The sequence below is a fragment of the Aquila chrysaetos genome, chromosome 1 (genome assembly GCF_900496995.4).
Source record: "Aquila chrysaetos chrysaetos chromosome 1, bAquChr1.4, whole genome shotgun sequence".
Classification (NCBI taxonomy): Eukaryota; Metazoa; Chordata; class Aves; order Accipitriformes; family Accipitridae; genus Aquila; species Aquila chrysaetos.
The window spans coordinates 52095141-52119345 of NC_044004.1; the positions used below are offsets into that span (position 1 = coordinate 52095141).

At 36.1% G+C, this 24205-nt stretch overlaps 1 protein-coding gene across 2 annotated transcripts in view; it reads left to right on the top strand.

Moving 5' to 3' along the window:
• The window catches only part of CCSER1 (coiled-coil serine rich protein 1), a 723061-nt gene that overhangs the window by 438850 nt on the left and 260006 nt on the right, over window positions 1-24205 (top strand). For both annotated transcript variants that reach the window (XM_030016667.1, XM_030016693.1), the window contains exon 9: window positions 14369-14446. In XM_030016667.1, the coding sequence (XP_029872527.1) occupies window positions 14369-14446 (78 nt within the window). The remainder of the gene's footprint in view (window positions 1-14368; window positions 14447-24205) is intronic.

Here is a 24205-nt window from a genome sequence, read left to right on the forward strand (position 1 = left end):
TCCATTTTTGTCCTCCCCATGACACCTTTACTTCTTCAGTAAGAACTTTGAAGAGGGTGCTAGCCCTGGCACTTTAGCAGCCAATTGTGACTGCCCCTGAAGCTGAAGTTGTTGTAATGAAGAGAGACTTTGGATTTAAGGGTCACTCGTATTTGGAAGCCAAAGTCTAAAGGGAACAGGAAAATCTCTCACTGGCAGAGAAAGAACAAAGGTTCTTAGTCATTCTGTAGCAGGGAAAGAAAGGACCAGGAAAAGGCACAAGTACGGAAGAAATAGATCTACTAGGAGAATACGTGAGTGGAAAGGAAGGAACGCAAGTGATCGTCATCTCATATCTAGTGCAGATGATGAGAGACAAGAGGAAATGAGCTTAGCTGCATAGAAGTGAGAATTTTGTGTCAGAAGTTTACCTTCATAGCATTTGGGTCCTATTCTTAACTATCCTGATCATAGAGAAGTTTTATGGGCAATTTTGTTTGGCTTTTTTGTGGTTGTTGGTTTGGTTTGATTTGGGGTTTTTTTCCCCCTCTTTTCCCTATGAAAGTTCCTGGTTCATATCAGTAGTGGAATAGTCTGCCCTATTGGGTCACTATCTATAACCAGGTAAGGTTTACACATACTACACCAGCCTACGCAAGCAAAGCTTCAGTGGTACCACCTGAGCCTCTGGGAGACCAGTTGTTGGGCTAAAGGTGCTCGTTTGGATGTAGTCCTCTTATAACCCCAGTTTTGATATCCACCTACAGACTAATGATCTCTTCATCTTGCCTGTTTCCTTTGCTGTGTTTTGTGTGTAAGTGCTTTGACTAGGTCTCCACATGGTCCGGTTTTCTTCTAGTTAAGAGTCTATGTAATAATGACTGCCATCAGGACTGGTAAATATATAAAACAGACAACTAATGGAGCATTGCATTCTGAGGTAAAACTTTGCAGATGAATAGAGCTGAGCTGAATATGTAGGATCAAATGCCATGGAAGATCTCTGTACTGCCTCAGGAGAACAAGGTAAGACTAGGATAGAAATCAAACGCACTCAGAAGAACACAAATGAGGAAAATTCATCTGTTTGTAATGTCTACCATAGTCCCTGTGGTAGAAGTGGAGACTTAGGCTGCCAAAAACAATTAAGTCTTTCACAGGTTGGACGCAGTTTTGGCACTTCAGAAAATAGTCACTCTTTTTCTTCACTTTCGCTTGTGTGCAAATTCTGATAGAAAAGCAAATGCTGTCTCTGTAAGCGATGCTAGAAAAGTCAGTGTATACAGAATAAACTGAACATCTTTTCCTAAATATGTTGAACGGTGCATTACTTTTCAAGAAGCTTGCCACTTTTTTGACATAGAGTGGAGCTTCTGAATAACAAGTCAATTTTGACTGCAGTATTTCTTAAACAAATAGCTAGGATAACCTGAAAGTTTAAGACGACCTGCTTGCGAAATTCTGTGGAACTCATGAAAACCTCAGCTATCTTTCCATAAAAGACAAGATATGTCTACCATTTCTGATAATATCTATACTTTGAAATTACATTTGTTCAAGTAAATCTGTATTATTTTCTGCTTTTATATTTCATGTTTTATGCAATTTGGTAATAGCCATGTCATGGCCTACTGTAAATGCATCATTGAATTCAGAGCAATAAGGCTTTTTGTTACCATGAATGGAATAGCGTGCCATAAATGCTCAAGACATGAAGACTGGCAAACCTTCTGTGATTATCAAATATGCAACAATCTAAAACAGTTTGTCCACATACACCTGACTGAGAGTTCAGTGATGTTCTGAATTGTTGGTCTGTTGAGTCAGGTTCAGTTTTAAGAAAATATATAGGAAACTGGGAAACAAATGGATTGATGTCCTGATAGAAAAAAATAAGCTTTAGTCAGATTTAAGTTCTGCAAAACCCATTTAATGAACAGAGCAAAATCAGATTTTTACCTTATTTGGTTTCGTTAAATTAGCAATAAACAAAAATGGGGGCTGAGCTTTTTGCATAGCTTACACTTAATGATTGTAGGTGCTATCTGTCTTACGGTGATTCCTAAATCCACAGATATCTTTTTACAGTGGACACTGAAGGAAGGTTCTGGAGAAAACAGAAATCCGAACCAAGTAGCAGCAGCATGGTGTAGAGGCACAGGTTGTTACCTTACCCCAAGGTCTCACAAGTAAATTCTAAATTGCTTTTGCCACTAGCTTTTGGATGCAATTTAGAGGCTCTTGTAGACTTTCTTCTCACTTCTGTGTTAATAAACCACCTGTTTCTTTAACATGTTTTATAACTTTGCTTCAGTTTGAAATTTTGAAAATTGATTGAGAGCTGCCATACAGCTCCCAATTGAGTGCAAGGAGTTATAGGTTAAAATAAGTTCTTTGGGTTTTTTTAGATTAAACAGATGCTTGTTTTTGTATTCTAAAAATGCTAACCAGTACTTCGTCCCTGGATAATGTTGTGCGGTTGCTAAATATTTATAACTCAAGATCAAACAAACCAGTGAACTATTTTATGATTATATTATTAGTATTAGTTTTGGCAGAGACTTTTTTTTTTTTAACATCACATCATTGTGCATTGGTAAAATCACCCATAGATTGTAACATTGACTTAGTACCTTTCACTGTATGTTGCCCATTGATTTTGGTTACTGAAGTATAGCCCGTTCCCATCCCATCCACACCCTGCCACCTAATCATATAAAATATACCCTTATCTGCCACATTAGTCTTTGTTTATGATAATCTTTTTAATTTTTTTTCCTATATCTTTAAGTATTCCTGATTTAAGCTCTGGATTCCAGATCTTCAAAGTATAGTCAGGTTTGGATTTGCATATAAAAATATGTAGACGAGGCTTATTTTTCAAAGTCAGTAACACTATACAGACTATTTTTATAATGGCCAGTTTGAGAATACATACTGTTGTTAGACCACGTGGCAAACGTTACTGAAACATAATCGTAGAGATTACTATTTTCTTTGAGCTTACATTAGTTGGCTAGAAAGTTCTTCCCAGGATGTGCCGTTTGTTAGCTTTTGCTCATTTTTATTTTTTTTCTTAGCCCCTAGTACTACAAGCTTAACTGAAGAAGAAGGAAAACTCGACACAAATTATCTTTTCCTTATTAAGAAACAGGGAATAACTGGATGAAAAATAGAGGCAACCATTTTTCTTGTCTGATGGAACAGTATTAGCTGGGTGCTTGGGAGGCTGATACTGCAGTATTTCAAAACAGAGTGAATTTGGTTTAGGCTTTAGAATATGAAATAAGAAAAAGTGCACTGGGTCAGTGCAAGGGTTTATCCAGCCCTTCAGCTGTCTGTCTCCAGTGGTGGCCACAAGCAGGTGCTTACAGAAAAGATAGTATGTGAAAGCATGCAATATTTTCCTCAATGCTCTCCCAGTCCATCACTTTGCAGCTCAAGGGAGCTCCTGAACCGCTTGTTACCTGTTTATTTGTTAACCCCCAAAGGACCTCTGCTGCTCACTTGTCTAGTCCAATTTTACAGTCTTTGTAGTTTTATACCTCCATCTTCTACTTCAGCCATTAATTGCATCTTCTAATGTGCCTAGTTTGAAAGTGCTTTTGTTTCAAAGCTGTCTTTATTGGTTTACACTTACAGATCAGAGGGAGTCCTTGGTCTTCGACCCGCAGACAGGATTAAGCTCTCTCCTGCATCTTTACAAGATACTACAGTGTGTAGCATGTGTTGAGAAATGAGGCATCTTCCTAGGCAACACTGGCTTATCTAAAAGCAGTGTTTACAAACAACTCCTTTTTTGTTAATAGGCACATATTATGAGCTGAGACAGCACTAGGGCAGCATTAAAGAACACTTGTAAAAATTTTAGCAAAACAGTTTTCAACAATAGTGTACCAACAGGCTGATTATGAGCCAATAAAGAGGGTTTATTTGGTGCATTGAATTTATGTTATGGTATAAACTGACTATTAATGTTTTTCAAGTGCCATAAGTTCACCTTCATCTCTTTTTCATTTCTTGCTTTCTGAGGCAAAATTAGAATTTATTCTTCTTTTGTCTGAAAAAATATAAGATAGTATCAGGGTGTTTCTTTAGACTCGAATAATGTAATCCTTATGCTTTTATGAATATATCGTAGTTTGGATTGTTATTTCCCCTCTTTGAACAGTTTTATGTGACAGCTGCTTATGGTCATGATTATAAGTTGTCTTTTTTGTTCATTACAGCAGTATTCTGGGGACCATAGCAACATGTCTTGCTTATGATACATGTCAGTGGGAAATAGAGGTCTAGTCACCATTTCCTTTAATGGTGAGAAATTGTATTTTTAAAAGTGAGAAAAAAGGAGAGATCTTTTTCCAATATTCTTCCATTAAGATCCTGTAATGCTTCTAGAAATAGTAAGAAAAAACTTATTTCAGATTCGTTGTGCTATAGCTTCTTTGTGCATATGCATCATACCAAAAACTAGAATGTTATGGTTACTTTCCTTATACATTATAAGATTTTTTAGTATCTTTTGCAGATACTTGGAAGAGTACAACTTTTATACAGTGATGAAAATACTGCTACGTATTTCATTACTTTCATCAGTTGAAATCAGAACGTCAGTGCTATAAATGCTCGACTAAGTTCCAGCATCCCACTGATTTGCTGTAGAATTCGTAACAGTCACACAGCTTTCATGAAGTCAAACTCCCATCAGTGGGAAAGTTTCTGAATTAATTAAAGAAATGTTTGAAAGAAGAGGAGATTGATAGGCTTCTCTCCTGTCTTGTGCTGGAATGTTATTGTGTCATAGTCTGTCAGGTGTTATCAAAAATAGGAAGGCTGGTTTGGATTGCTTTGGTATTGTAAAAGTGAAAGCAAATTTTGTTGTCTGATCAAAACTATTCTGCTTTGGCAAAGCAGTACGAAGCTCCTGAACATTACTCATGAGCCTTGGTTAGATGAGCAAAAGTATTTGGAATATCACGATAATGCATATTAAAGCATGTTGGTTTTGTCTTATTGAATTAAATATGATGTACTTCATATTTAATTTTCAGTATCTCAATTGAGGTGAGTGGGTAAGAGTGGAGGGCATGAGTGATGAACCTAAATTCACAGTAAAAAGGTATCTACTTTAATAACCTTCCAGTGTCGATTACTGGCAAAACCCATGCTGTGGCTCCCTCTGAGAGCAGGTTCACAAAGGGTGAAAGTTCCCTTTTGTCCTTGGTTAAGCAAGTAATTGCCTAGGAAAAAGTCTTTGCAGTGCATCTGAAAGCCTGGTGTAGTGGCTGAAGCTTTTTCACGAGCCATACCACTAAATCCTATACCGTGTATGTCTCCTCTGTTTCCCTATAGTTCTCCATGCCCTGCTTTCCCATACAGTCCCTAAACATCCTTCTGGGCTCCTGTTACCTGGGCCGAAGGTGCTGCACAGTGTGGCTGGCTCACAGCTGTCTGCCTGCTGCCCATCCGGCTGACTTCAAGCTTCAAGCTCATGCTGAAGCCCCTTGCAAGCTTAGGCCCTTTGCATCTGTCCAGACAGCAACTTTCATGAAACTTAGAGAAACTTTAATTTTCTAACTCTGCTGCTTGGACTAGTTAGTATTGACCATTGTAATAAAAAGTTATTATTAAGGAATAGATGGACAGGCAGTGTGATCGCTTCCAGTGGGTGCATATGAATATGGATACTTAATGGGCTGCGTATGAGTGCTGGACAAAAGCAAGTCACATAGCTGTCCTATTCTGGCAGTGCTAAACCCAAGCTGATGGTTCTATCCAAAATACTTGCCAAAATGTACAAATAATTTATTGAGTAATTGGCATAATGTCACACATGGACAACTCAAAGAATGTCAGCTGTGGATTGTTTTTGGTACTGCTAGGTGTATTTACAGTGATGCAGGGATCATACATTGTTGATATCAGTGCATAAAACTGCAGCCTTATTTATCACAAGGATTGGTACATGTGTTTGTTGATTTCCATGGTGGCAGCAATTATTTGATTTACTGTTAGTTTGTTTTTTTCCTATTCATTTGACCAACAAATGATCAAAATCTGCCCCATGCAGTTGTTGCTGGGACGACTTGAAAATGACCCTTTCGTTGTGTTTGTAGTATACACTTCTAATACCACAGTTGTGAATCTCGTTCCTCAGGACAGCAATCTGTAAAATTATTGTAAATGCTTAGCTGTGTGAGGTTTAATTAATGCCAGAAGCCTTCAATAAACATCAGTTGCAATTTGGAATGTGCTGAGTTAATGATTCCTGCACTCTGCCTAATGCACGTGCCGTTAAATCTATGTGCAAAGTGGCTGGCACTGACATTAATCGCATCCCACCAATGTCCCTGCATGCACAGAGGGAAAGGAAACTGCAAACCAACAGAAACATTTGACTGGCAATGCACTTAAACATCTCTACTTAGAAGCCTGATTGACAAAGTGTGTAATGTTAGCGTTTCACATGGTAGGGAAGGAAAACATAACAAAAAGTTAAGGAGTGCCTTTGATACTTTCAGATGTTAATAAAATAACTTCCCTCAGTAAAACTTTATATTAAATGTGTTGAAGAATCATCTGTTAGTTACTGCTACAGGATTTTCATACGGCTGTTATTTTGTAATATATTTGTGTAATCAGAGAGTTTTTCCTTTAATGAATACTGATAGTCACCAAGAAAACATGGAAGAAGTTATGGAAAGAAAAAAAAAAACCTTCCAAAACAGATGTTTTGGAACAGACCATGAAATTCTGTTTGTGTACCCATCCAGAACCTGGCAGCATTTAAAATCATGTACGCCATTAAAGTGATAAATGTGGTTGCTCTAAAAAGGGATAAAGGAAGGAAAAAACCCAAGGTTATAAAATGTGTGCTTTCTTTGTTCACCAAAGTTGATAGTTTTGCATTCCTTTTCGTGTTAGTTTTGTGTTTGTGTGTCAGCACAACTCTGCCAGCTGAATCATGAGCATAGGAACTAGAGGTGATGTTGTGGCAGTATATTTTAATGAAAGTAGAAGTGCAGGAATAATCTATCTAATCCATTTTGTCCTAATCTCGGTTCTTGGAAGAGTTAATTCTCGCTACGCTATGAAAAAGGTACTGTGCTACTCCCATGTGACAAATACTTGAAATAAATATGTTTATATCCTTGTTTAAGGTTTAGGATAGTAATTTTCTAACTTGCAGTTGTTTCTAAAAAAAGCTGAACACTGGTTTGCTGGGCTTATAAGCAATTTAATTAGAGACTTTACATGTCTCATCTCCATTTGCAGCTAGTAAACTTAGGAAAAGCGTAACTTAAATGAGGTAAAACCTTGTTATTCTTGATGATTTAGTAGTTTACAGCTGATGGGTTAACAGTTGCTGTGTAAAAGAACAGTAACCAGTTTCACATCTTCAGTGGGGCCTTTTAATACTGTATAGTTAAGTAAATGAGAGCTGTAATTGAAGAGGATTCCACTGCCATATCTGTGATGTCCATTTAGAAGAAAAATGCTGAAATGTTGTGAATTGAAGGTGTGCAAGTTGGATCTTTGAATCCAAATGGGTAGTCCTGCTTTGCAGTAATCTTGCATGTAATTGTACTGAATACTGTTCACTGTTGTGGACTCTGAGAAGATAACTGAGCCCAGAAATGCCTATCTAAAGCAAATGTGTTTGGAGTTTAACGGTGTGAGGAAGACTGCTGTTGTGTATAGGACATAAGACTTGGACTGTGGATCTATGCAGTACTCCACTCTGCAGGTGGCTTCACGCATGACCTTGAAAAATAAATCACCTATTGGCTATTTTTCTTCAAATAGTTGTAGGAAGATCAAGTTAATAGCGTTAATGGGTTTTTTTGTGTTTTGCTAGTGTAAGCCTTAGTGTCCCTGTATCGCAATTTCTGAATTATCAATTTGGGATAATACTGTCTCCTAGGCTTGTCTGTTGGGTGTCTTATATTTGGGACAGGATTGTATTTGTCTAGGTGGTCCTAGTGGTGGTGTAGCAGTCTGTTGGGTGTCTTACATGTCTAAGGATGTATGGGTTGAGAGCAAGCTAATTCTTTATTAGATGAACTACTATAAAATTTAGGATATCTTCTTCAACATCTGCATGCAACCATAACACAAATCAAGACTAACAACAATGGTTATTAAAAGTTCAGAACTGTACTTGTAGAGATAATTTCTGCATGAATGACTATGCTTGATGTGTCAGCCTTTTAAAGGTTTTTATGACTCCATTACTGCTTGTTTTTTCCTCCCTTTCAGTAACTTTCTCAGGTTTTGGGGTTTGTTGTTGTTGGGGGGAGTGTTAAGATTGGCATCACTTGTTATGGCCATATTATTCATAGAGTGTGACCATATAAATTTTTTATTGTATTGCATTATTCAAAGCATGCATGGCCATGTCTGGGCCATATATGAAAGTGTGATTTGTAATTTTTTTACTTTAGAGATGTGATGACTAGAAAAAGTTCCTCTATACTTTCAGTGATGTGTGTACATAAACTTATGTCTTAAAGTAGCATTGATTTATTATGGGAAACATAATCAGTAAAGAAATGACTACTTGATACACAGCTTTACTGAATGCGTGAATGATAGTAATAAACAATAACAAGGTATTGCTTTAAAATATAAATTGTAGTACCACCTGGAAATGGAGCCTTTTGCTTTCTGATGCAACAGATAAAACAGGAAATAATTAATCAAAATACATTTGTTTTTCAAAAAAAATTCCCCTGATGCAAGAAATGCAATGTTATTTTTTAATACAGCATAAACAGATATCTGCCACAGTTTAATGCTATGTCTTAAGGCATCTTCCAAAGATGCTTTTGAAAAATAAAGTTAAAAGCTCAGGTACGTTTGCGAAATCCTTACCCTGAAATTCTGTGGTATTCTCATGTCTCTGTAAATATTTAGTTTCAATTTTGTAATAAATACACAAGTGGTAATGGCAATGTTTAGGATACAGCATGGTCCAGTCAAATAAATGGAAGCCAGAAGATACAATTTTTAAGGTTCTTTTCCTGTCTCTGGTGTTCATCAGCTAAGTGGACTAGGAGATTCACTTTTTTGTGTGTTTTCTGTTTCTGATTAGATAGCCTGTGCTCTCAAAGCCTGGAGTCCTCTTTTTATTGGTAAGGTCATACAACACTCAGCAAAACAGAAGAGTTTTTCTCTTGTAGAGCTTGGGGGTGGAAAGTTTAAGAAAATACTTGGGATTATAAGGATTTAAAAAGTTCTTTTAAAATAATAGTAATAGCCCTCTCTGGTTAGGATCTAGTAAACCTTTGTATTACTGTGAGTAAGGTTAGCTGGCATGACTATAGCAGGGCTTGTATTTCTGTTAAGATTTGAAATCTTTCTAGTTATTGTTCATCTTCAAAGAGCTATTATGAAGTGATTACACTTTTAGAAGTTGCATTTTTTTCATTAAATGTATTCAGAATGGCAGTAACTAATTATTAAAGTATTGCAATCTGCTTGAAGACAGGTTTATCTTAGCATTTCTTGATTCACACCTGGATACTGAGTTCTGATAGAAATCAAACCAGAAGCGATGTCGTCTTTCATTCCAGATACCACACTTACCATATGCATAGGACTTTGCTTTTGCGTTTCACAAAAAAATTATAATGTAATAACTGGAAAACTATTTTGGTTTGTGTAAGAGTCCTATGTGAAAACTATGAAACGTTCATTGAAGTTCTGTGTTATTTTGGTCTTTGTCATTTACAGTGATTTGACAGAACTGTAACCCTCAATGAAACTTTTATTTGTGCATACTTGGGTGCATTCCCACCAAGTTCTCCCTTGTTTTTCTCCTGAACGATGGGCTAGTCCCCTTGGGGATGATTGTATCCATTCACCGCTGTGACTCAAGTAATGCCTCTAAATTTGTTGTGGCTTTTTAGCACCTCAGTACTTTATCTGTTGAGTGTTGAACCATACTGTAGCTGCTTGCTTAACCTGTGCTCGAGAGACAGCTGGGCTTTTTGCTGGGCTTCACAAAAAGTTTTCAAGTGTGATGTGATTCAGCCATACCACAGCTGATCACTACAGCTATGCTGTATATGTTATGTTTTCTTCCCAAACTGAGTCTCAAACCAATAGGGTCTCAATTTCTATGGAAATAGCTGTCATATAGTCAGTTTTGTAGCTTATTGTAGTCTGTAAATTAGGTAGAATAGATGCTGGAGAGCAGTTTTTTGTGCTACTTGTTATCCCTTTGCTCTCATGGCCTAACTGCTGCTGTTGATTAAGTTTAATCCCAAAGCACATCAGAATTAAAAGACTTTGCATTTTTATAAGTCTTCTGAAGACAACCTTTTCTCCCCCAGTTCTGTTGCAAACAGAAGTTGTTATTCGCAGTGGGGTAAATGCCTGAAGCAAGGGAAACAATCGTGTGTAAGTTGTAAATCAGACTGCAGTGCTGATGCTGACAATTGCAGGCTGTTTTGGATGTGTGCTGAGAGAAAACCCAAATAAAACAGATTTGTCTTCATAAAGTCATGCAATAATCTGTACAGACTGTAGGAGAGAGAGGTTGAGCCTTTTGAGTATGAAGAGATTTGAAGGCAAAAGGTTAAGTTGTGAGATTTTTTTTAATCAAAATAAGAATAAAGGTGAAATAGTTGTTAGAAAAAAAAATCTTTAATATGTTATCAGCTAGACAAAATAGATTCCTTAGTGACAAAGGCCACAGTTGTACTGGCTAACAGACTACTGATTCCTCCAAAACAGCTGGAATGGTAAGTTTTGCTGTTTGATTTAGTATGACCATTCAAGGTAATTTTCAAGCACTGTCTTTTTGGAATTTGCAATTAAACAAAGCACCACAGGCGGTCACCGTACTGTCACTGATAGGGAATTGGGTAAAAGAATGGTCACAAAAAATAACTTTGACCTGTTCACAGTCAAAGCTATGAAAATTGTTTTAACGCTCTTCTGTTCAGAGAAGGAACATTCTAAAAAGACATTCATATGTTTCAAGATGTATTAACCTATACTAACTTCTTAAATATAAGTAGTCTGGTAGTAACTGACTCTGTGTCTAGTAGCTGTCTTTCAGTGGTGAAGACCAAGTCCTTTTTTCACTTACTATTTTATCTTATATTTCACCTCTCTATTTTATCTGTAATGTTTTTACATGCATGTGATCAGCTGATGCCTATTATCTTCCTATTTCAGCACCTCTTGGTGACTTATAACAAATGTAGTAATAAAATAGTAAGTATATAAACAATGACACTCTTATACTAGAGATACTATTGAGATATAAACTACATGTGAACTTATTCCCATGTGAAGAAATAGCTTTATTGATCATGGTCTAATGCTTTTCACTAAGGCTGTTGAAATACTTAGATTAGTAATCTCAGTAATTTAAGCAACTGCAAATGATGGAGAAGATGTCCTTCCACATAGTTTTTCTCTCTCTCTCCCCACAACACACACACTCTCACACACACACACACACGTACGTGAGAGGGAGGGGTTGCAATGAATGTCGCTGGCAATGTTGCTATGAGTTATCTGACTTTAAAATTGCCAACAGTTCTTCTTACCTTTTCGCTAATTAAGATGAACCCAAGGAATGAGAATTTTTCATGATCTTATCCCTGTCACCTTGCAAGTGTACTCTTAATGCTATTTATTTTAATAAGAGGGAATAACAACACACAGACTGGTAAGAAAAGATGTTCTTTTATGCTCTATCTTAAAAAGTCACCTAGAAGTACTTTGTCTCATCCTAAAAATATTTTAGAAATAAATAATTTGGTCCCTTCTTGGTCTTTAAAGAAGCAAAGGCACCTGTTTTGTTTACCCTGAAAAGGAGGAGGATAAGGAATGATCTATTTGCAATCTTTTTACTACCTAATATCTTATAGAGAAGGTGGAGCTGACTCCTCCCGTACACACACAGTGAAAGGGCAGAAAGCAGGAGGATGGAACAACTTAACCTTCTGTGATTCTCTGGAATACCTCAAAAGAAAAATGGGGGCATTAAGGATGCACCTTATACTGTGTTTTGACTTTCTCAAAATCCATACATTTCAACATAGACTCATGAAAAACCTTTTAGAAGTCTATTGATATAGTCAATGCAGCATGAAATTATATTTAAAATACCAACTTATCATTTAAAGAAGTGTTTTTATATTGGAAAGAACCTTTTATAATGGTTTTTGATATCTAATACCTTTAATATTACTAAAATTATTTCATAAACAAAGGTATGTCTTTTGGAACAGCTACTTTACTCTGGCAACAAGAATTCTAGAAATAAAGTAGTGCAAGTTAGGGAAATGCAACTGAGATGAAGTTGAATGACTATTAAGTGTAAGTAGCCTCTTCCAGTGGGATGCTGTTTTGTGACAAACTGTAAGTTGTCTACATTACTGCATGGAAAATATTTATCTCTGTGATTTTAAACTTTTTGCAGACTTTTGCTGCATCACTGGAAAAAAAGATAAAATACACTGTATTCTTATTATATTTCATATTTTTTTAAAAATCATATTATAAAGTTTGTTTCGCATCAACACAAAGTACTCTTTTTGTAGACTAAAGAGAAGATACTACTTGTCAACATGGACCTCTTTAACTTCTACTTCTGTTTAAGGTGTTAATGTGGAGTCAACTTGGATGTGTTAAAAATGGATCTCACTGCATATACGCAATTAAATGAGCAGTTCTCAGAAAGAAATGCATTTCATTATTCCAACCTACCTAGCTTTCCCAATTAATTGGTTGCCTTAATGAAGGTTTTGATTTGTTCTGGGTTTTTTTCCCCAGTTACTTCAAAATATGTATTTGTGAATCCACAGAGAAAGTATGCAAATGTTAAATTTGATCAGATACACGGTTTAATACTGGTTTTGGTCCAATGATAATGTTACTTGAACATTCAATCTCCGTCAATGTCTGAGTTTGTAGCTAGAAAATTCGTGGCGCTTCTGAGCAGTAAAATGTTATTGTCTAAGTAAGAAAGTAGATATATAACAATGTCTGTTTTCTAAACACATAAAAATGCTGTGGGCAGTGGACTAGTAATTCAAACCTTGAGATGATGAAGCTTTTCTGTCAGAAATGAGATTATCTTTGCTATGAATTCAGTTTTAACTCAGTTACATCAGCAAGTTTGGGTGCAAGTTGTCTCATACCAGTGAAGTGATCGGTTTGAATTCCACCACCACCACGACCCATCATCCCCCGCCTCCCCCCCCGCCCCATTTGAAGAGTTGAAATACTGGAGATAGGGTCATTTAGGTGTTGTCTTCTTCCTCTTATTTACATGCTTTTGGACAAAATTCACTTAACATAGTGATTTTTAAAATACTTAGAAGAGATAAAGGAAAGCACAACTCAGACAATAGCTGAGAATAATCACATTTCTATATCTTTATTTCAGTAAAAACTGAGATTCATCCAACTTGAGATTCAATTTACACAAATTCTGTTTTACTGTAATACATACGTGTAAGTAACATTAGAATATACTTTTGTAGGTCTTGAGGAATTTGAGTCAAAGAAAAGTATTTTGTATGGATATAGCTGAAAAATAAAACTGAATTGGTAAATAGGAAAACATAAATCAGTGAAGTAAAGGACTTTGTGGTCCCTGTTCATGGAACCTTCCCCTCCTGTGTGCCTTTTCCTGCCTTATCCCACATATTTACAGTTGTTTCATCATATACTTTCTCCTGGAAAATAATATAGTATATATAAGGGCTTGATAAGGATCAACATTTCTACTTAATGATGACTTTCAAATGAAGTATCAAAATGCTTTTTTTTGGTGACGCATAATTGTGTCAAGGTGACCAGATTTCTTTGCTCAAGCCTGTCCCAGAGATTCCACACCACACTTCCAAAAATGATTGAGGTATGTAGAGAGGAACAAGGATGGGAAAAGCAGAAATCAGTACAATACCCAAGAAATGTTTAGGCTTTGCTAATGTGTTTGCATCAGGCAAGGGGGAAGTCATCTCAGTTTGCATGTTCCGTAATATTTCTTGAAAAAAAGTGGTTTCTTTGCTGTTGGAATGGTGCTGGTGTTTGCAAGAGTCGCTGCTGCTGCTCAGTGCTTTGTACCTGTATCTGCTCTGGAAGAAGATTGCTTTGCATCATGCTTCAGTGACGTCCTTCCTGTGGGCCCCGCTCTACCGCATAGTCAGACTTTCCGAGTTCACTGTCTGTTTAAGAGAAAGATAAGTTGATAAAAGGAAATAACAGTAAGGAAATCAACCTCCCAGTGAGAATAGTGCCATAATAAATTTATTCCTGAACAGCTGTCCATGCACGAGTTTTGAACTTCTCTGGATATTTGTAGCTGCAAAGCCCAGTGAGGAAAAACATGACTCACCTATGATGTTATTTTGTTTTACAGGAAAAGGCTCAGTGCTTTCAGAAGGCTCTTGCTTCCCAAGCAGATAAATCCACGCAGACAGAACTTGTAGGCCATGATGTAAGTAGCTGTATTGAACAGTATTTTTTATTATCTTTGTGGGTGTTCAGACTTCTGTCAGCCTGTTTGCCTCTGCTGCTGTTGTGTCCATGCACTGATTTAGCGGGATTTACTGGAACACCATTCATACTTTGCTCTTAGATGATTCTAAAATACCTTCTGAAACATGAGAAGATAATAACAACTACCTGCCAGCATACGGATGCCCTATTTATTTTATCCTTCACAAAGAGCTGAGAATTAGCATAAGTGAATGTGGAGGATATGTATTAGTGGATTGTAATTATTTTTTTTTTCAGTATTCATTTACACACTTATTGACAATTTAATGAGGTGGTTATGTTTATAATCACCATATGCTGTCCAAACAATATTTGAATTGTGGAAGATAATGGAATAAATACAATTTTGCCGAGTGATGTTAAAATTCTGTTTCTTGAAGAGCATCTGCCAGAATTTCTGCTAGAAGGTGAACTGATAGTATGTATCCTCATGCAAGAACATAGTCAAGGAAGATTCCATAACTGTAGAAATATTTTTTTTTCCCTATTTTTTTTTAATGGAAGTATTCTGTCTGTGGGACATTGGTTGAATATGTGTAAGAGATTCACTTATGAATTTGTATGAGCCTTCTTGAATAATCTTTGATTAAGAATGCCACAATATGGAATATTTAGCACAGTTCTGTTCTGCGATTTGAGCAAAATCTAACAATACTTTCTGCCAAAGACTGTTCTGCAAAATAAGGCTGTGGTTCTGTACTGGTGTATATCAACATGCTGCTTCAAATTTGTAGAAAGAACACTGGAATTAAAGCAGGTTTTGAAACCTTCCTTTCAGTATGTTTCAGTATGTTTCAGTGGAGCATTAAAGTTTTGTCTTCTGAATTTTCAGATAGTCTTCTGAAGGTAGAACCAAAAATTTCACATTTTAATCTGCAAAGTTCTTGAAACAAACTACACTTTGGTGTTTTTTCAGACTGTCTTTTAAGCTGATTCAAGCTCCCAAATCAAATATGTGTTATCTCATGCTGCAGAGATCCATGCTGTTAACGGAATTTTTTTTTTTTTCCCCAGTCTGTGTTCCCTTGGAGTTTGGGGGGGGTGGGGTGTCTTCTGTCAGTAAAGTAGATGATTGCCAATTCTGCAATAAAATTAGAACCCCATTCCCCAAACAGATACAGTTTTCTGGCTGAGATCTGAGTATTAAAGATAATAATAACAATAATTTGAAAAAATCCTTTTCTTTAGCAGCATTCTCTTCAACATTAGTGGAACACATTTTTCAACCTTCCCTGCTAAAATGCCTCTACCATGTCATAGTTGCAATTATATATTTTCTTATACAGGGTGATTCAATGCAAGAACAAAAGGAAATGTGGTATGTTTTTGTATGGAACAACACATCCACCTGTATTTACCTTGTACAGAGTACTTGTGAAAACTGCATTACAAGGAATTGATTGCAGAGAAAGTTGAACTAATCTACAGGAATAAGACATGCTTACTATGATCATCATGAAGGGAATTCAGTGAAGAAAAATGTGCAAATAAATAGTGTTAACACTTTTCATAATATTGTTAAAAACTTTTGGTCACTTATTTATTAGATTATGCAGCTTTTCTTCAAAGGATAGCTATTACAGCTAAGGATGGATTCAACTGTGTTTCTGTTGAAACCAAGTGGCAATTACATTTGTATTCTTTGCTTTTATATGAGATTTTAAAGAGTGAGTTGTAACCCTGGCAAGTAGTATCTGCACATCATTTTATTTAGGATGTGTGTAAGTGTATAACTACAAGAATATTGTGTTAATGTGAAATTAGATTAAATAGAAAACCACAAAACACATCAGACAATGCAAGAAATAATTTTCACCCCATTAGTCACACATTCTGACAATAGCATACATTGAATACTTAAGATATCTAGTTCAACAGGTAAGCAGAAAATTTAATTTCATTCCATCATCACTACAGATTTGCTGCTGTAATTCCAAACCAAACAAACAAAAGTCACCAGTTTTATTTCTCCTTAATGCAACTTTAAAAGCTAACAATATTTGGATAAAAGTGTTATCAGGAATTTGCATAGCATTATTTCATCAATGTTGTACAAATATTGATATACACTTCATAATGTAGTATTTCAGAAGTCCTTAAGTTAGTGCTTCTGTGAATAGTTTGGTTTATATTCTTTCATAGTCTTTTATTTCACTGTATAAACTTAATAGTTGCCTATTTTGCAGTGTAAAAAAAAGCAAGACAGGTTAGTCCGCAAAAGAAAGCAATGCTCTGTTTTCTTTGACTTCTGGACAATGTCTCCAGTAGTTGAGAGAATATTCTTAAGCCTTGGAGTTCATTTAGATGCATTGTTAAAAGTAAGTGGAAGTTCTGACTTTGACTTAGACGAGAAATGAATCCTCTCATCCATAGGGTGTACAGTAGTGAAAAAAGGCTAGAGGCTAGTCTATATTTAGGAAGGAATGGGTGAAGAAGGAAGAAATGCAATGTTTCAAAGGGAAGAAATGTTCTTGTCTCTGTGGAGCTGCTCTGAAGAAGTTTAAACACTGTTGACTGAGTGTTTTGGGTGTTTGAGAGGTTACCAGAATGGAAGGTAGTATAATATATTTTATGCTAGTGGTTATAACATAATTACAGTCAGATTCTGGCTATCAAGATGATCAGCAAAGTTTGGATCGTGCAATCTCCTGCAATACTTGTAAATTGGTGGATAATACTTCTGATAGATTTCTCTGTTTTCTCACATGCAGCACACTGAGATTTTTCAGCTAAAATTGCTTTAGAGGACTGTATTAGCAAGCAAGTGGAAGCTAAAGTCTGTAGCAGTAAAGAAAATGTTTCTGATAAAGAACTGTTTGAACTGGAAAGCATACTGCTTAATCTCTTTTCAGTATTAAAACAATCTAATACAAAACTTAATTATGGAATTAAAACATAAAGTTTAAAAAATGTTTTGATAATAGGAAAAAGGTCTTCTATGATGAGAAATGCTACAGTTTCCTTAAGTGATTAACATGACCACTTTGCTACTTGACTAAATTGAAAGTAAAATATCAAGCCAGCTGCCATGTGTATTCAAGGGAAGACATTAGAAAGTAATCCAGGTTCCTCAGGAAGTGAATTGCTTTCTACTGCAGAATGTCAAGGGATCTCCACCTTATGATATTCCTAAATTTATTCTGTTTTCCAATATGTGTACTGAGCATCATTTAAAACATGTTGGGAGTCTTGCAGAAAGAGCCATGTGCACAACAGATTGATGTGGGAGACTGCTAAATAATAAATGATTAATGTGTCTTAAATAATCAAAGCCAATTTAACCTCTTTCACCTTCCTTTGTTTGCAAAGCCTTATTTTATTGAGAAGTCAAGGAATAATTTCTCCCATGTGGATCAGGTTACTAAAACGGACCGGAAGATGAATAGATACAGTCAACTAGCATTGCGACTGATTACAAGATCATGTTAAACAGCACAACTCTAGTAATGGCTGCTAGCTGAATAGGTAGTCCAAAGCATCATGCAGGCATCGCACAAACACTCTGCAGTGTGTGCCTTTGCTAATGAGTTTTCATTAAAATGTGTCTCGAAAGCAGAATTAAACAATCACATTACAGTTCTCTATTTCTGTCACCAAAAGAAGTCTGACTTAGCATCGCTTTGTCAATCTTTATCAGTCTTTGGATGAAAAGAATTTGTACTTAATTTTGTTCTACACAGAGTAGAAATGCCTAAGAGCTGACATGATTTCTACAGTGTCCTTTCTGTGTTTGTCTTTTGCTGATATTATAGGTTTCACATCTCAGAACTGCTATTCTGTTTGGTCTTTGTCTTTCATACTGAGAGTAAAGCTGATGTAAATAGGTTTTGGACTGGTCCTTAACTCATTCTACATTTAATGAAAATTCTTCCCAGTTTAGTGGTCCTTACATTTTGTATTATGCTTCTAGAGTCTCAGACAACAAACCTGTGTGGTATTGCTCCCAATCTGCTTACTGTTTGATTTGCATAGCTACAAGCAAAAATTACCTTTCCTTGGTGATCACCAGCATTGCATTTATAACAGTGCTGGGTGATACACAAGCAAGCACTGACTCTAAACACCTGTACTACCATGCAATATTAAAATTAATAGGTATCCGTACTAATACATTTGTCAGGATATTTGTTTTGTAGCTTTCCGTAGATTACCTTGGACAGCATGCCACAATTTCCCTCTCAAAGCCTGGCCACCGCTTTCTGCAGAGCCTCTGTGTTTCACTAGGAGGGAGTGGAAGACATGGAGGTGGATGCTCTAGCTGTTCCCCTCCGCCTCCCTTCTAAGCTCCTCATCCTCCCTGGCAGCCAGCCAGCATGGTTTACGGATGCTGTGAGGGCCCGTCTTGCATTATGTCCTCTACTTCAGGAAGGCAGGGGAACAGAATACTAAAGTACTTGAACTTCTTGAACTTTCCAGTTTAATCTAAATATATTCCTGCTGACAGTATTGCTTAGTTTGTTACAGTGTGAAATGAGTTGCATTTTGCCACCTAAACCAGAAAATACATCCTGCTTCTGCCTTCCCCGCCGCCCCCCCTGCCCCGCCTTGGGGACTGATGTCCACCTGCTATTGTATGTTACTACTAGATTATTTTTCTCCATTTATTTCTTATTTTCTCTCTGAGTTTGTTTTCTAATGTATACAGTGAAATAATGCAAACTTGAGCATAATTTACCTTTCTCTAATGTAAAATTATTTGAAAAAAATGAAGTACGTTTAGAAATCAAATAAACCATTAACCATTTCAGTCTTTGCTCTGCTTGTACTTCTGTGTACCTATTCATATCTGGATATCCAAGTTCTTGGCATGCTAATTCCTTTCCACAACTTCCTCTAGCAATCATTTTCTCTTCTTCTCATGTCCAATTTCCTTTTTTTTTAGTATACAATTTCAAAATACCGTTTCAAAATCTACGTGTGTTTTAGGATGTCCTACTTGCGTAAATTCTGTTCAAACTATTCATCCATTAATAGTGAAATATTATGCTGAAACTTTTTTGGTTTTAATGATTGCCTCCCACCAACCCTTACCAAACACACTGCCTCACCATCAAACCCCTGTATTTGCTCTTTGAATTCCATTTAGCCACGAGGTCATGAACATGAATGAATTGTTACACCTAGTATTGCTCACTACAGGGATAAACAGTTCAAGTTGCCAGTGCTGAACTTGCCAGAGGATGCCTGCTTGTGCTGAGGGTTTGGTGTCTGTGGCACTATACAAAAAGTGATACAGGCTTTCACATAAACAAAGTTCAAAAGTAACCGGGTTCTGGGACAGAAACTGAGACTTGCCATATGGAAGAGACAGGCTTCCACTAATAACTTTAATTCCGTGGCTGATTATCAACAGGTATTATGCATTCTAATTTTGCCATCTCTAGGAATAAAGAACAGTAACATTTACATTCTGTAGTGCTGCTCAATTAGTATGAATGATCTTCAGTTTTGATTTGTGGAATGCAAGTTGGCTGCTCGCTGCTTGTATAAATAAACTGTGTGCTGTTTAAATATTTGTAGTAATATGTGGCTTGATGATACCATAGCTGAGTTTCCTCATAGACCAGAACTTCATATAACACTGTAGTCTCTGTATCTTTAAAAAATTTTGTTTTCCTATAATATACTCTGCAATAACAGTGCAATGTTTTTCTTGCCTAAGCTTTCCATCTTTCTACTTATTCTACATTTCTGTGTCATAAAGTTCTTCTGTCTTTGTATCTGCAGTTATGCTGTTGCTATCTTGCTTTTAAAGTGCAATAAAATATTGACCAGACTTACTGTCACTAACCTTTGCTTAGATGTCTTGGGGTGGGGAGAGAGAAGAAGGGGAAGAAGGAAAGGAGGGTGTTTAGTTATTACTACTTATTCATCCTAGAAGTTCTCTTTTGAAGGTAGTGCTTTTCCCACTTTTTCTACTTTAGCTCCATCACTGTCTTCTCATGAGAGCTCTCCAGAAGTTTGCTTTTTCACTTATGCATATTCATCTAGACATTTTGTCTCATTTCTTTTTTTTTTACTTTAATTTCTGTACAGTACTTATAAGTGAGTATAACTTACCAAAATGTTACTGCAGTAGTACATTTTCAGCATGTTATAGTTACATTGTTTCTATCATAAACATGCTACGAGGCAGTTCATGACATCTTTAAGTATGAATTAAATGAGTGGTTATCCCCAGAATTAATAACATGTTCTTACTACATCCATTCTGACCTGCTACGCTAAGGATAGAAAGAAATAGGACACTGACAAACAAGACCTTTCAATAGTTTTTATTTGATTGAAATTAAAAAGCCATCCTTGTCCCACTAGATTATACCTTGCTGAATTTGTTCATGCATTATGCTGAATACTAGCAGTGTCCTATTTGTAAAGCCAGAGAATGGTTTGGGAACATCATAGCAGCACTAAAATCTTTTGAATTTTGTTGAAAAGAATGAACTGAGAATTTAGTAAAGTGCATTCTATGACAAGCAGAAATTCTCAAACATAGCAACATTTTGCAATAGGTTTTGAGTATATTTTCTTAAAAATGATAAAAACTTGGATTCACTTTGAAGAAAAGATCAACAAGCAAAATTCAGAAATGAGGCATGGATAACTACTGTATAATAAAGCAACATGTATGGGTTTTGTCATATTAGTACATTTAGGATGAGTGCTTTTTAATGCAGAATGAGCTACTTACACAGTTTTATCATAACGTGGACATGTTTTCGTGTTATGTGCATGCTGCATGTAGATCCCCTCTATTAGCATAAACTAGCTCACTCTGGTGACCTTTTTCCTGTACAAACATGGCATCTGTTGTACATAACTGTTTTCTAACTAGAACTGTGTCGTGCACAAGCTGACAAGTCATATTTCTGGTTTTGTATGCATTGTCACTTAATTCCTTGTTATGTTGATCGTTAGCGTGAAAGAAGCTTTATTATTACATGGTGCCTGCATGACTGCATACAGCAGAAACAATCATTTTTCATTTAACTTTGTGTTGCCATCAAACCATGCATCTCTAAGATTTCATTTCATTTCTTTTTTTCTTTTCTTTTTTTTTCTTTTTTTTTTTTTTTTTCAAGGCCCTGTGGAATTCTCCATGTTCTGAAGGCTTAGTTTACAAACCTATCAGCATCTCATTGGTTCCATCATTATTAAATTAAAAAACAACATCTGGACACTCTGCACTTACGGATTTAACTAAATACTGCTGTGTATGAAATGAGCTGCAAGTTACCATTACTGGCAAAATTCTACTACTTAACGTAATATTTGTATTATCAACAGTCAAACGTCACTTTTTTGGCAGTAATATCTTCATTATTAAATATATCTCTAAATAAATTATTAGTAAGCTATCACAAAGTTATTATCTGAAATAAAACTCAACTATTCTTACCATTTTGTGCACTTAATCATCCATTGGTGATTCACTATAAGTAGAGAAAATTCTTCAGTGATGCTTGTCTCTGAGATTGAAAAAAAATACGTCTTCAAGATCTGGAAACCTAAGGAAACTATTAGTTTTCAAAACCTGTATTTTTTGTCTTCCAGTAGTAATACATTTGCACCAATTGTGAGTACACGGTCAGCACCTTTCAATATCTAGTCTATTTGATGAATGTTCTTAATGATATACGTAATTCTTATGTGTGATTCAAGAGACATTTCTACAGAGGATGTGGTAAGCTTTTACAGGGTCAGAATTTACCCAGCCTTATCCCAGGAAATAGGAGAGCTGATCCTAAAAACTTACACTCTGATTTTTTAATCCATTAGAATCATAGCTTTAATTTACTTTTATTTTCTGAGTGCCTCAGCTTGTAAGAGGCATTGTTAAGACAGCACTGACACGTGAGCAAAGTGAATATTGCGTTTGCTGGACATGACTGTGCTACTTGAGTGGATGGCTGTTGTTGTCCAAAGTGGGGCGGGGAGAGGTAATTCCTGGTTTATGGCTTTATTAAGCAAGGAATCAGAAGCAAACTGGAGAGTTCACCACAAACGCTGTCACCACTGTTAGTTGCTTCAGTGTTCCCCTACCCAGGATTGACTTCATTCACCTGAGGATGTACTCTACAGCCACCCTTACCAGGTAAGGTAAGAAGGTTCTTGTGCCAGCAGTATTCTTAAAACTTTCCTGCTAAAACCTTTTCTTACTAACAAGAGATGATACTTGAATCTTGTTACTATGCCATTTTGATCAGGCCTCGTAGAATATAATAATAACAGTTATTCAACTGGAGCACCTGTTTAGCACCTGTGGCTTTAATTTCAAACACAGGACATACTACTGTCATTTAAAAATAACATTTCACTAGTTTTTCTTAAATGGATCCGAACTGAAAATGAAAGCAATCAGCTAAATATTCATGCAGGTCTTTAAAGTGAATGAACCTTTTTTACAGGTGATGTTGCATTATGTTGGCTGATTCTGTACCAGTAAACATGGTGTTATTGTTTATCTATCTTATATCATCTTTTCTTTTGTTCGTAACACCCATCTTCAGCACCCTTTCTCACCGTTTCGGTCAGGCTTCCTGAAACTTCTTTGTGTGTATGACTGCATAGTTCTTACTGTATTTGTTGGAAGTACCTTGAAAAACCAATTAAGTAGCAAATACATAATTTAAAGAAACAACAGAAATGAGCATGTGCATATTATCCTTTTGAACTTCACCTTCCTTGTTGATCTTCGTCTGTTGCCATTCTTTCTTCTCTTCATTGGTACTAGAAAATCCTTTTTGTAATCATTGATGAGCATAGAAATATCTACCTCTTGCTGTCTGTCATGCTTTCTTTTTCCATCACCATCTTTATTATGGTAATATTTTCCGTCCTTGTAGGATACTGTTATCTGGAAGAGGATAGAGAGAACATTTTTGATTGTGATGCTTTGGCACAGAGATCTGTATTTTGCCTAAAGAAATCCATATTGGGAATGGAGAGGGTTGTGAAAAAAACTGTGGAAGGCAGTGAAAGAAGAAAAAGAAGAAAAGTGGAAGAAAAAAAATAGTTTTCAAGATTCTGATGAGAAGAAAACTAGTTTCACTTCCTAAATGAACGAGCTTTTCACCTGTTCCTCTTAAGTCTGTGAAAGAATACTTAAAACACTCAAACAGCGAATGTATTTCTAAACCTGTTGCCTGATAGAGGTGTTGCTAGCAGGTGTCATTTTAGTGTAAAACTGAACATGGCTCTTTGACTTTGGGGGTAAAGAGCGTAAGAGTTGGGATTTTAACTTTCCCATGAAATTACCCATCATTTCCAATACCTTTTTTCTTTTTTTTTTTTGTTTTACTTTCATTTTTCTGTAACTTTACAAAACAGTATGAACCAATAAGAAATTATTCAGGTTTGGTTTTTTGCTCACATAGCATTCGAATGGTCTGGAAAAAAATCATGATTGACAAGTACTGTTCAGACTTCAAGGAGACACTATCAGTGTGGGCAAAGCCCACACATTATATGCATAGGCAAGAACTTAATGTTAGTTTAATTAAAGTCTTAACAGTCTGATCAAAGATTTTTTTTATTATTATTATCCCAGTTACAGTGATATTAGCACATCTAGTTCAAACAGTCAAAAATTAAATTTACATAAAGTTCCTGGTACCTACCTCTTTCTTTGATGTATTGCTCACTCTTGCACAGCCTCTTGTGATCTGAAGGTCAGTGGCTTAAGGTCAGTCGTGGG